At 38.9% G+C, this 13,580-nt stretch overlaps 1 protein-coding gene across 6 annotated transcripts in view; it reads left to right on the forward strand.

The window, feature by feature from the left end:
• The window catches only part of LTBP1 (latent transforming growth factor beta binding protein 1), a 188,097-nt gene that overhangs the window by 141,041 nt on the left and 33,476 nt on the right, over positions 1 to 13,580 (forward strand). For all 6 annotated transcript variants that reach the window (XM_066546655.1, XM_066546651.1, XM_066546650.1 and 3 more), the window contains 4 exons: positions 2,006 to 2,128; positions 4,624 to 4,749; positions 11,061 to 11,186; positions 13,384 to 13,527. In XM_066546655.1, the coding sequence (XP_066402752.1) occupies positions 2,006 to 2,128; positions 4,624 to 4,749; positions 11,061 to 11,186; positions 13,384 to 13,527 (519 nt within the window). The remainder of the gene's footprint in view (positions 1 to 2,005; positions 2,129 to 4,623; positions 4,750 to 11,060; positions 11,187 to 13,383; positions 13,528 to 13,580) is intronic.

Below are 13,580 nucleotides of genomic sequence, written 5' to 3' on the forward strand. Positions count from 1 at the left end.
TTTCTGCTCATTGTTGCCCTGAGTAAGAGGGAGCACAAAGTGTGAGGGCACCTGTGAGGCCTTGTCTTAGCCAAAAGGGAGGGGAATATGCTCCAACAGGACTTACATACAGACTGTACATCTCAAAGAACCTGCGTTACTGCAAGAAAATCTGAAGCTTAGGTCTCTGCTGTTCTCCTAGAGCTTTCAGAGATTTTGCTAGCCAAAATGTTCAAGACATGCATGTGTAAAGGATGGTAAAAAGCACTGAATGCCTTAAGAATTAGTTACTGCCACTGATTTTTCTGGGGATTCTCATGCAGCACTCATAGGGTCTATGAAGAGTTGCATCAGAGAGAGGGAGGTTTGCATCCTATATGGAAAATAATGCAATTTTACTGAATTTGGCAGAAGGCACCTTCTTGTTGTGAGACTTGGCATTAACTTACCACAAGGGAGTAATTAATTTTTCTCATGCTTTAGTCAAAATGAATTGCTTTTTAAATAAGCCACAATTTATTTTGCAGTTGAAAATGGTTATAAAACATGTGGTTATCTAAAGGTCATAACTTTGTCAACATTAAGTGCAATTTTATCTTCAATAACATTCATTTGTGTAAGAGAGCTATCCCTATTTCTTACTTTTATTAAATAAATTAAATCCCAAGGAGAATGATATAGTGTGGGCTTCCAAAGATAAATGTAGAAATGAGGTCATGTCCTCTTTTCAATTACAATTGCTATTCATTCCTGCAGCACAGGAAAAAGCTACCATTCTAATCAGCTAAAATCCATACTTAAGAAATCAGAATAATCAAAGGTACTGGGAAAAGTATTTGATTACTGTTTTTCAAAGGACGCTAACTACATTATCCAAGCAATAGACTGGGTAGATGATTAGGTAGGGCTCTGTGGAGGCTGAGGGAAGTTGCTTATGAGACAGTATTTTTAATTTAACTCTGTCACTTTCTGTTTGCTTTTAAAACTTAGAGGCACAGGCACCAAATACCTTGTGATATTTAGCTGTAGTGAAACCAAAGCTGTATAATGTCACTGGAATGTCTGCACTTGCTGACTTAATCCTGTACCCAGAGTAGCTGTACTCTGGTTCCTCCACTGGGCTGCCTTTAAGCCCTTTGAAAGACTAAGGGAAGAAAAGACTTTAGGTGGAGACAGTGCCAGTGTCCTGTTCTTGAAATACTTGATTATCTTGTGTCTAGTTTGTATCCTGAAACTTTCCCTGCTGTGTGTCAGCTGTTTATCCCATGGATATTGAGACACTAGGGCAGAGTGTACAGGCCTGAGGCTTGATCCTGAACATGGTATATAGGAGCTGGGAAGCAAGATCCTGTGTGCCTGGACTCTGGAGCTGGATTTATGGCTGGGGTGCAGCACTGTGCAAAAGCAGCCATGCAGCTGCATGACCCAGCTGCTAAAAACCTGTGAAATGGCTGTGTTGCATCTCAGGAGCTGCATGGAAAGCCGCCCGTTAGCACAGCAGTGCCCACAGTGTGGTCCTGTCCCATGTGGCTGTGGTGTGAGCAGGCTCCCCAGGCACGTCCTGCCTGCTGTGACACACCAGCTCTGCTTGGGCCTGCCCACTCCCAGGGGGATGCCTGAGTCAGGTCACTTCCAGCTCAGGGATTTCTATGTGGAGGTTTAAACATGTCCAAAGAAGACTATTTTAAATTTGCATTAGTAGGTAGTTTTTGTGTCTATCTTCTAAATGTGCAGCTGCTTGGATTTCTTTTTAACTGCATTACTGTTATGATGTGCTTTTGTGAGAGATGCAGATGGCAGTTGAGTCATATTTGCTAGGAATAAATCACATACAAACTCAAATTTCAAAGCCCTCTAGAAATATGAGAAGTTCGATGACACAATGAAAGGAAAATAACAAAGAATCCTAAAGTGTAGTAAACTTGATTTCCATGTATGCACACAGTTGCTTCAAGTTATGTTGAAACTATTAAAAGTTTCATCAATTTTGACATCATCTAATAATTCAGTTGCCTTTTTATTTCAGATGTTGATGAATGCCTTCAAGACAGCAATGTTTGCCTAAGAGGAAGCTGCATAAATACTGAAGGGTCCTACAAATGCACTTGTCCAGATGGTTTCCAGCAGATAGCAAATAGGGGATGTCAAGGTATGAAGTAGGTGTAAAAAATACCTGGATCATTATTATAAATGTGCAGGTTTGTAAGTATAACTTGTGATAGTCACAGACCGTGCTAAGGAAGAGAAACTCATTTATCATTTGTAGTACTTTCTTACTCTTCTTATTTTCTATTCTCATTCATTCTCTTCTCTCTGTAAATATATGCGGAGAAATTACTTCAAGACGCTGAAGTCTCAGCCTTCATAACTTGAAAGAGAATCTGTGTTAGGACTAACAGAGATGCAGTGCTGCTTTTTTTCCCAAATTCTGGAAACACTTATTTTGACAGAACATTGTGCTGTGATTCAGAGCTGTAACAACAAGAGCTGCATTGTTAGCATTAAGTAACATTAGATATTGCCTCTATAAAACACTTGCAGTACTTTGTGGAGGATGGGTGGGGATGAAGAAAATGTGTTATCTGAGACTGAGTCAGCATTGCCAAACCCAGGAAAACACTTCCTAGGTTTTCGTTCTGAACAATCCCATCTTCATGTTGGCACAACACCCAGGCATGCCTCATCACTTTTGCCCACCATTTTTGTGAGACAGAAACTATGGTATTAGAGCTGTAAAGTGATAACACGTTCATGTTCTAAATGGCTGAAGGACCAGAACACTGGACTTTGCTTTGGCTGCTCACTTATGCACAGTTTAGACTTGAGCTGAGGAACTGGATTCCAGCTCATCCACATTGAAGATCTTCTGCAGCATAACTAAATTCCCTGTAAAAGTTCTGGGTATTCTATGTGACTGCTTTCTAATTCAGAAAATACTGCATTCAGCATACAGAAGTGCTGTATTAGACCTTGCTTTAGCAGATAAAAGTGAATTGACCACAAGCTGAAATCAGTGGCAGCTTTGATATCCCTCTAAAGTAGTAGATACATGCCTCATATTTTAAATGGATAAATATAACAAAACTGAAAGCACTTATGAGCCAGCTAAGGGACAGACAGTGCAAACAGAGAGCTATTGAATTAAACTGGCAAATTTATCACAGAGTGCAGTGTCTGCAATTTGAATCTAGACTAGACTAGAAGTTGGGGATATGCGTTTTGGTAAGGAGAAAGTTGAAAAGACTCCAAAACTTGAGAAAGTGCTGTTTGCTCTTTCAGAGGTATTATACTCAATTTCCCTAACACTGGTAATTTTGTTTTCCTGCCTTTTAATACATCATTCTACCTTGTGTAATCAGCTGGCTTGGTTTCCAGTATTTTTCTGGCAGTTTTAAGACAGCTAAATCTTGAGTACAGGATGAGAAGGTACAATACTGTCCTTGTCATTGCTGATCTCCCACCATTCCCAACTTTCAGAGGGCTTCAGGAAGTAGTTGATGGTTTGCATTTGCTATGATTTCAGAGAAAGCTTTGTACATGTAGGTGTTGTGTTCAGCACAGTGCACTTACTTTTCCTTAGGCACCTCATGCGGATACAACTTCCCCGAGCTGCCTGCCTCTTTTCTTTCCTCTTATGGCCATGATTTCAGGACATTGGTTGGAAGGTTTACACACAGGCTAGAATCAGTTTACAGCTAGAGAAAATTCTGTAGTGGATATCATGGTCTTGAGACAGTGATATTGAAATCATAATTTCTGTAGTATATCAAAATTGCTGGCTACTTTGATACATTCTGGATGGCTGTAAGCAGAAAAAGGTACAGTTAAGAATGAGAAATTCTAGTGTTTGGATAAGGGATGAATAAGCCTCATGAGTCAGTTTTGTTTGTAAATTTGTGCTCGGTTTCAGCATGATACTGAATGCTTCTTAATGGGCTTTTGTAAAGCAAAAAATACAAAAGTACAACCACAACATGAATGATCATTTATATAAAAGTGGTAGTAACTTAATGAAATATTAGTCCTCAAGTTCTGAGGGCAGATTTGGTTGCTCACATGAGACATCAATCAAAAGGAAATACTTGTTTATCAGACTCACAAGTCTGAAAAATGCTTCCTAAGTTAAAAATAGAATGAAACAAAAGAGACTGATAAGCTCTTATATAGCAATCTTTTGGGATCATTCCCACTCCCCATGAGCAAAAAAGAGCATTTGGCTTTAAATTATGTAAAATCAGCCTTCTGGGAAAGATGCAGCTCCAAACCTGCTAGTAACATGTGGAGTCAGACACCAAAGTTGACTGGTGTGCAGCCATGAAACAGCACTGAGATGGGGCTGAGAATACCTGTAACACAGAAGAAATGTGTGCTAGGGTGGTGCTTATGCTGATTTCCCACCAGTCACTCTCTGCTTATCCTCATCACAGAGTGGTGTAGCAAGAGTATGATGCAGCGGAACATATTGACATCCATGCAGAGTTTAAGAAGGATCCCAGGAAATTTGGTTACTCTGGAAGATGAGCTGTTCACAGAGCTATTTACATAGCCAGTGGAAATAGAAGCTGCTTTTAAGACTAATTGAATTTAGGCATAATGTTAAGGTTGTGATGATTTGCAAAGCTCTAAACGTCTCTGTGCTTTCAGATATCAATGAATGTGAGAGATCTGACCTCTGTTCACCACATGGAGAGTGTCTAAACACGGATGGTTCCTACCAGTGCATATGTGAGCGGGGCTTTTCTGTGTCTGCAGATGGCAGAACATGTGAAGGTGAGACGAGTTACAATAATTCATTCCCATTGATTTGCTGTTGTTAGGAGGGTGAAAAAAGTAGTCAGTCAGTCACTATTAACTCTGAAATCTGCCACTTAAATTTCTGTGGGTAAGACATGCATGAATATTCAGGATTATCTAATTTGAAGCTTAAGTGCATTGTCAGCAAGCCTGAGCTACCTGAATGTTCTCATTGCTGTGTGGAAGACAGCAGAACCTTGCTTGTGCAAACTTTTATTTAAAATATACAGATTAAGTAATGGAGTAGTAACTCCAGTGAGAAGTTGTAGTGAAATCAAGTAGTTCTGTTATAGAACTTCAGGCATTTTGAAAAGGCAGAAATGGAGCAAATAGTAGTAATTAGATCTTTATAGAAACATCAACCAGGAGCCTGGAATTAAGGGTAACTATGTTTTCTTTGTTGCTATGTCATGCAAATATATCCTGTTGCTAATGGTGTACACACGTTTGCAAGTGAAGCTGCTCTCCTGCACTGAATTTAAAACAGGACACTTGTGTCCAGTGATACCAAGAAGGTATGTGGCTTTGTGAAGTCAGTGATGCTGATAGAAAATAAACTCTCCCCTGACTAGATTAAGAATGGCTATTCTTATGGTTGAGAGGAGTGTTCAAGGCAGTAAGGCTTGTTGGAAAAGTTCAGAAGGGGGAAAAATAATATGGTAGTATTTCACCTGGATGCATGCTGAGGGGAACCACTGAGCAGGTAGCTCAGTCTTAGAACCAATGGGTAGGGGATCTCAAGCACCCAAAAAGTAAGCAACATTCTCTCTCCCAAATTATTGGCCAGTAAATCCATATGTGATTGGTTTTCACAGGCCAATTCTTCTCATAGTTCACTTGGTGAACTATAGTGAAAACATTTGTCCTTTGGTGGATGAAGTACACTGAAACTTGTGTCTAACTGTTCCATCTCCCTGCTTATACCAGAGGAAAACGAGCCTTACAGCTTTATTACTGAAGCTGGCATATAACCTGCCATGTATTTAGTAATGTGATCTCTCATGAAATGAAATACTGTGCTGGCAGGAACACTGTTATGCTTGATGTCAGGGAATAAGTGCTGTATATTTAGATATAGCATAACATCAAACACACCATTTGTGTTTTAGTTATTATTGGTAATTATAAAAAATTCTTCAGTGTTCTTTAGTGCTTTTTTCTCTCTAAACATTTACTTCATTTTGTAATCATGGTCTTAGTTGAAAGAAATATTCTCTTACTGCCAAGACAAAAGCCCGGTCAAGTAAGCTAGAGAAAGCGAATCTGAGTAACTCCACTGATTCATGGAGGAGGCAGTATTTTATGATTTGAAGTAATGGGGATAATTCTAAAGCATGTTCGTGGATTCTTTCATCAGTATGTATACATTTCACCCAATATTTGGGAAGGATATGACCACATATCTTCAATTGCTCTGCAAGAAAAGTAGTAGCAGGTGTTTTGCCTCACTCTTGAGCATAGCTATAAAAGAAGGGGGAAAAGTGGCTAGAGAAGAAAACAGCCTTCTCTTTGTAGAAAGCAAACACTTTATTTCAAAATGAAGCTAGAAGAATGCTTATTAGCCTTGTGAAAGCAAACTCCCAGAAATTAAAAAAAGCACAACTGAAAAGGAACACAATTTAAAAAAGAAATCTGAAGTCATTAGCATCTACTGTTAGGAGCTGTACCAGAAACAATGAGCTCCTCTGCAGCTCTGACATTTAATAAAATAGCAGTTTCCAGGGAAAGGCTGCTATCATGTATGATGAAGTAATACAAAGTTAATCTCCATTAGAACAAAAAAGCCAAACTTCTACTAAATAGAGAAAGATGAAATCACAAGATCTTATTTCCAAGATTGTGACTAGTTTTGGAACTTTTTAATGTAGAGTAAAACGAGTACAAAACCAGTTGAGCATGCTTCACAAGTAATTGGTGTTGTGTATGGAATACAGATCAGACTTTATATTCAGCACTTGGAAAAGTATTTTAATAACTTGGCTAAGCAAAGGTACTTCTAGTCTCTGAAGCAGCAGCACTCCTTTTCCACCACAATTAGTTTCTCCATTCTGTCATTTTAATAAAAAAACTCCATAGTTTTGAAAAAACTCATTTTAAGGGAGCACTGATGGCATCAGTGTCAATATTTGTAGTGGTGTCAGCTTCATGCTAAAAGGCAGAACAAAACAAAAGGAATGTGTGACATACTGAGAAAGCGTGTGGCTTCCAGCCGCAGGAGCTACTGTTCTTTACACTAAGTGCCTTTGTGAATTTAATTCTAGTTAAGTGAGTGAGAATAACTGTTTATACCATCAGAGGAAGAACCTGAGAAAAGTTTCCTGGATTCACACACCTCTCTGTACCTGGGGAGCAGATTTTCCGTATCTCCAGACTTTTTTTGTATGAGTTTGACTTGGGTTTTTTTGAAGTTTGAAACAACAACAGCACAAAACATTTAAGATCCTCATGTGGTTTAGTTCTGGTATGGAGTTTTTGTGGCCATTGGCCAAAGTAAACTGAACAGTTGTGGAGACTGTGTCTTCTTTCAAGGTGTAGACAAACTTTTGTTGCAGCAGTGACATTCCACTGCAGCCTGGCCCCAGGCTCAGAAATTTGACTGCACTGGGCTCTCTGAACTGGAGTCTCTCTGAGTGCTCCTTAGTTTCTTGTTGAGCTCTCTGGGGTTCATGTAAAGATGGTGTTTTACCCAGCTGGCTACTAGTCAAATATGTTGACAAAGCCTCAAGTTAGAGGTTCTCTGATGATTAAGCTTCTCTGCCTCAAGCATCTCTTCTGTCTCCATGTCCCATCCCATATGTCTCTCATTGGCTTCTCACTGCTGCAGCAGGCAGTCCAAAAAAACTTACTCATCCCACCAGAGCTCTCCCACCTCTACTTCTTCCTTTTTATGGATGCATGTTATAGGTAGCCCTGGAAGTTTCAGAATCATAGCTCTGCTGCTCTAATCACTTTGCAGGCCTGTCTTAGAAACTAGTTCCTCTTCCAGGCATATTGTCGTGTAAGTAGATTTCAGTGAGATTTAAATATTGTGCTTGAGGTGGAGGTTGCCTTCATCTTGTTCAGGTTGTCAGAAAACAGGAGCACAGTGTTGAACTGCACAAAAGTGTGCGTGAGTGCACACATCTTGCCTTTTGATTAAAGCAGGCAGCACTGATTAATGATTCCAAAATAAGTTTTAATTACAGAGAACTGCTTTAGTCACTATATAGACATAGGATATATTAGTTTCATGTTTAGGTTTTTCCCCTGACTTTGCTTCCATGTAGCAAGAGAATTGCCAATTACAAGCCTCACTCTTTATGGGGTGATTAAAGAAACAAATGTCCTTTCCGGCTGTAAAAAAGAGTCCTTTGAGTGAACTGTCTAGACAAGGAAAAATATTTGGTGCTTGGACCTTCCCTGTAATATCCCATGCACTGAAAGATGTTCAGACTGTACTTTTTAGAAAAAAACTTGTCTTCTGTGGCTGTATTATATACTGAATTAGGACACTTGCTACAATCACAAGTTTTGTTTCTGTGGCTTTTTTAGCCAATGACCTTGTTTTACCTGTGAAGATCCAGCTGCATGAACGATTCCCCTGTTTCCTTTAACATTTAGGTTTTAAGTAAGAAGAGTTCTGTAATTTGGGTAATTCTAAAATCTCCAGTTGTAGTTTCTTCTGCATAGGTTTTTAACAGGAACTGTCCCATGGCTCAGGAACTTCTTATTTAACCATAGTTGTTCACTGAAAACACAAACACTGTGTTATTGTCTGTTGTCTGAAATTCCAGGCTGTCAAGTCACCATTGTTTACTCATTTTGAATTCCTTTTCTTAACAGAGCTTTCTGATTAAGAGACTAAGTATTCAGATTTTTTTTACTAGATATGTGAAACTCTGCTGATCACATGAGACTATTAATAGCAAATATGTTATGCAGGGACAGTGCACAGCAGCAAGAAGAAGGGACCAGAAAAACACAACTGTAAAAAATTTCCATTGTCTTCCTCCCAGTAACTCCATATGCATATTTTTATAATTCTGTCACTGTGGGGACTTAAAAAGGAAAAGGTATAAAAGGTAGTTCTTAACCCTTCACCTCTGACAGTCTTTAACACAGATAAGTTGCTTATTTGTGTTGCTGAATTAATTCTACTAGGAAAGACTTGTGGTAGGTTTCAATATGTTCAATATCCAGAAACCATCCAAATTTTTGTATTCAATTCCTTGAGAATAAGCATACTGGCTATTGTATTCTTTGCCAAATACAATAGCCCTTTCTAAAATAAATGAATATTTGAATATTTGAATATTTTTTCTTTGTTTAATAAATCATGATGTAAAGACCATTAAAACCTTTACTACAAAACTTACAAACCAAATAAATTTTTCTGCCAGTTCCATCTGCAAGTACTTTTTTATAACCATCAATTATACTCATACATGTTTCCTAGATTTTGGTGTATTTAGTATGTGTAGTTTTTGCCTGCATTTCATATGTGGGCTGAAGTTTGTTAACAAATGAATCGGTTCAGTAGGAGAAGTGAGTTTTCAATCACTTAAACATCCTCACATGAAACTACATGCCTTTCTGAGAAAAATGTTAAAATTTAACAGTTAGTTCCATTGGTACAGAAATTGTCACACAGGTTTTTTAGCCTTTTTAAAAGTGTACATGTAATTCGAGATCTGTTCAGACTCCACCACAGCACACAGGAAAAGCTGGTTTTCAAGATCCCAAAAACACCAATCCCTGAGGCACACAAAGCTTGTGCATGTGAATTGTGTTGCAGGAGGGCAGCAGAAGAGTTAACAGGCGTGGATGGTAACGACATGCTGCTCAAATTTTGGTAGCCTGGGGGGCTTTGACCACACTGTTCAAAGACCAAGATTTCCCTTTCAGCTGAGCATAAATCACAATTTAAAAGTAAAAAAGTCCTTGGTCGGTGAGTACTGTCAGGATAAGATTGCAGTGCATCTTTGCTGAGTTCTCTAGGTTTTTGTTTGACACAGCTGTGGAGAGCTGGAGGAGTAGGCAGGACTACATTTGAGCCCTACTCTGTCCTTACAGAAAAGCACCAGGTGCTGCTCACCTGTTTGGAGAAGCCTTCTCTCTGTGGCACTGCAGGATTCAGTCCCAACAGTTCTTTAGTTCAGGGAGTGCCAAAGGCCTTCACTGGAGGTAAAATCATGATAGGCTCCATCACATGAAGGGCTACCAAAATGTGCAGAATTAATTATAGGAACAAGCATCAGATAAATCACTTTATTCCCCATTTAAAATGCAATTATCCCTTGAGGAAATGTGCAGAAGGAAAGCAGCAGCTTTACTTAATGTTTTTTAGGAAAGACATACAGCAACATTTTCTCTGCTTCAGACTGCAGAGGAATATAGAAAGCAGAAGGAATTTAGAAATCCTAGTATCCTGGCAGGTTCACAGCTAGTGTTCTTCCTCCTGAAAAACACCTCATGGCATCTTTGATGACCACATATGGCCAGGGCTTTGGGTTTAGGTCTTACTTTGAGTGGAGATAAAAATAATGCATTCCTAGCACTTATAACACACTTACAAAAATAAACCACAGTCTGCCACAAGCAGCTCTGCTTCATTGTAATTTGATGGGCAGCTGAGTCAAAGAACAGACTTACACATGCAAGTGACTTACTTGTAAGGCAAAAAAACTGGAAGTACAAATGAAAAGGCCAGTAGAGAAAACATTCTGGCACTGGAATTACTTTGTGCACCTGAGCAAGATGACTTGTATGTGTAGATTTACAGGACTTAAGACAGAAGGCACAGTCCACAGATATTTACCACTAACACTATGAAACTGTGATCTATGCTGAGAGCCAGAATGAAATCTGTGCAACACTTCTGCACAGGGCATGTAGCTATACCCTTGAAGTTTTTTTGTAGGCGCAGTGAGTTGTTTCACTCGTGTTGTTGACTGTATAATAGGGCACTGGTAGAGTCTATAAGTCAGTCAGAGAAATTATTTAAACTATGCCTTAACCTGTAGTATGTAACATCATGCTGTGGTTGGCAAGTTTGGTGAAACAGATGGATGGAGGCAGCTGCCCATTGCTGACACACTTACTGCAAAGCTAACACTGAAAGAATGTCTTAAATTGTTTGTGTGCTTCCATTAATTTATGTGTCTTGTCCTTGTGTTCCTTCCCAATGTGTCGAGGCCTAGCTGCATCTGTTTACAAAGTGGCCCATCTGTGGGTGTTCTGCACTCAGTCAATGTGTGCCTTTGGCTGTCACACAGCCTCTCTGATGCTGCAATTAATTCTCCCTGCAGATGTGGATGAGTGTACGAACGGCACGGTGTGCGGCACTCATGGCTTCTGTGAGAACATGGATGGCTCCTACCGCTGCCTCTGTTACCAGGGCTACCAGGACACGCAGGAGGGGCAAGGCTGTACAGGTGAGCTCGTGGGTGCTAGCAGTCACTGCTGCAAAGTTCAAGGGAGCAAAAACAGCATTCCAACAAAACACATTTCACATTTTTGTTCTCTGACATTTTTTTATTAGTTATGCCACTTAGTAGTAAAATAGGGTTGAGCTCTTCTTTACTCACTGAACTTTGTGCCAGATGGAAACTTTACTTTTTATCTATTTAATGAATACCTTTTATTAGGGCAAACAGAAGGCAGCAGCAAATAAGCTGAACCACTTATTTTATTTCTTTTAAAAAACCCAAGAAGCCTCCTTGTTTGTGCCTGTCAGAACCATTCACAAATATAATAGCATGAATTTAATATCTTAGCCTATTTAAGTGCCACATCTGTTTAGTCTCTTAGCTGAGTAACCAGAACCCTGCACTACCCCCTGCAGGAAATAACATCTGGAATGTGGCACAGCCAGGCCGAATTAGATGGCACCTCCCGAGGCATATGGTGTTTAAACAGATTTTGACATTAGCTTCCAGCTCCAGGAAAGACACCTATCACCTTGAAATGATGTGGGATTTTTGTAGATGCGTAAATTGTGCGCATTTCTTTTGTGACTAATAGGTTTCCAGATCTGTTGTTAATAGTGATGGCTGGAGAATTGAGGCAGCACAAGTTTGTAATATAAAATTAATACCAGATCAAGGAGAGGTATTCATTAAGCAATTTCTTCAAGCCAGACTCGGGATGAAACACATTTACTGGTAACAGAGAGGAGGAATTAGAAGTTTTACAGAGTGTTTGTATGCATTTTCTAATATATTAAGTAGTTTTGTTACGAAATTCTTTATGCCATTTGACACTTACTTTGCTGCATAGCAAGGTATATTTTGTCATACAGTGACTTTTCATGGATGAAAACAAATGAAGCAAAGAAAGTAAAAAATAAAATGGGAAAGTAAAGGATGGTGTGAAACTAAATTTAATTTTGAGCTCCCACTGAAATAATTCTGAACCACAAAATACTGCATTTGCTTGGGTTTTTTTTGTTTGTTTTTTTTTTTTGTATAATACTGTATAGTATAAAATACTCTTTTAAATTTTGAAGTCAGTTATCATCCAAAACAATTTAGGGGAAAATCAAGTCACTAGTTCCTGACTAGGCAATGTTCTCCAAAAAAGACTTATCTCCTACGACAGGAAGCCAGTAAAAAGATAAAGAAAAATCTGAATGCATTTTTTAAAGGCGAGCAAACTCTAAGTTAAAATTCATATTTATATAAAAACACACAAAAATCAACATTTATTCAGATAACTAGATTTTGATAGGCAAGAGGTAAAAAGGATGAAATACTGCTTCACAAGTTAGACCACACTCAGTTATAGGAATTTCTGAATTGTGATACAGAAATTACTATTTCTGATACTAATCAGCATAATTTCTATCTACTAATGAGATTCTTGCATTAGAAGTAGATTTTCAAATGTCGACGTTAGCAACTAAAAAGAAAATAAAGTTAAATGATCTTGGTAGTATTTGGTCCTTGTTTAAACAACAGACAATTCTATCAGTCAAAAAAAAATTTCAGGTTGGCTAGTTAGCAGGTATATGGAATCTAAGTTAAAAATATGTGGAATTTTTGGAGGGAGGAATTTTGCAGTGTTCAGTGGGGGTCCCTGGGTGACCTGGGCACAACTTCTGTGGATCCCAGAGCAGCCTGTGAGTCCATGCGTAGACATATGGTGGCAATCGGGCTGCGGAATTCTCTGTTTGGTGGTTGTTTACAAGAAAAATGGTATTTTGGGAAGGAAAATGAATTGTCTTTTTTGTTATGCAGTCTGAATCTCACCAAAGCCTGTTCATTTTGCTCCTTGAGTTTAGTGAAAGTTTGATAACAAAGATAAGAAAACAAATTGAATTACTCTGAGTCTTAAATCCCAATAAAAGAATACACAGAAAAGCAAGTATTTAACAATGAGAAACATCAAAAAAACTGTGTTCTGGTCTAGAATCAGCACCTAATCAACACGAATAGTCTATAAACTTTCAGGGGTCTTTATTTCAAAGGACTTACTACTTGTTTATGAATCCACTTATGTATTAGTGAGTTTTTAATCCTTCCCCAGAGATCACATCTGTAATCTGGCAGACAGTATTGGCACACATACAGCAGATAAAAGATCAGTCGGTAGGTGGTCTCAATTGATTTCTGTTTTGGATTTTTTCCCCAGATGTGAATGAATGTGAAATGTTGAGTGGAGTATGTGGCGAAGCCCTCTGTGAAAATGTTGATGGTTCTTTCCTGTGTCTGTGCTCCGATGAAAGCCAGGAGTACGATCCAATGACCGGACAGTGTCGCTTCCGTACCTCACCAGGTAAACTGCCAGTGGATTCTTGCATGCTTGGCATGATTTCAACTGCATGCTGA

This window comes from Molothrus aeneus, chromosome 3, assembly GCF_037042795.1.
Source record: "Molothrus aeneus isolate 106 chromosome 3, BPBGC_Maene_1.0, whole genome shotgun sequence".
Lineage (NCBI taxonomy): Eukaryota > Metazoa > Chordata > Aves > Passeriformes > Icteridae > Molothrus > Molothrus aeneus.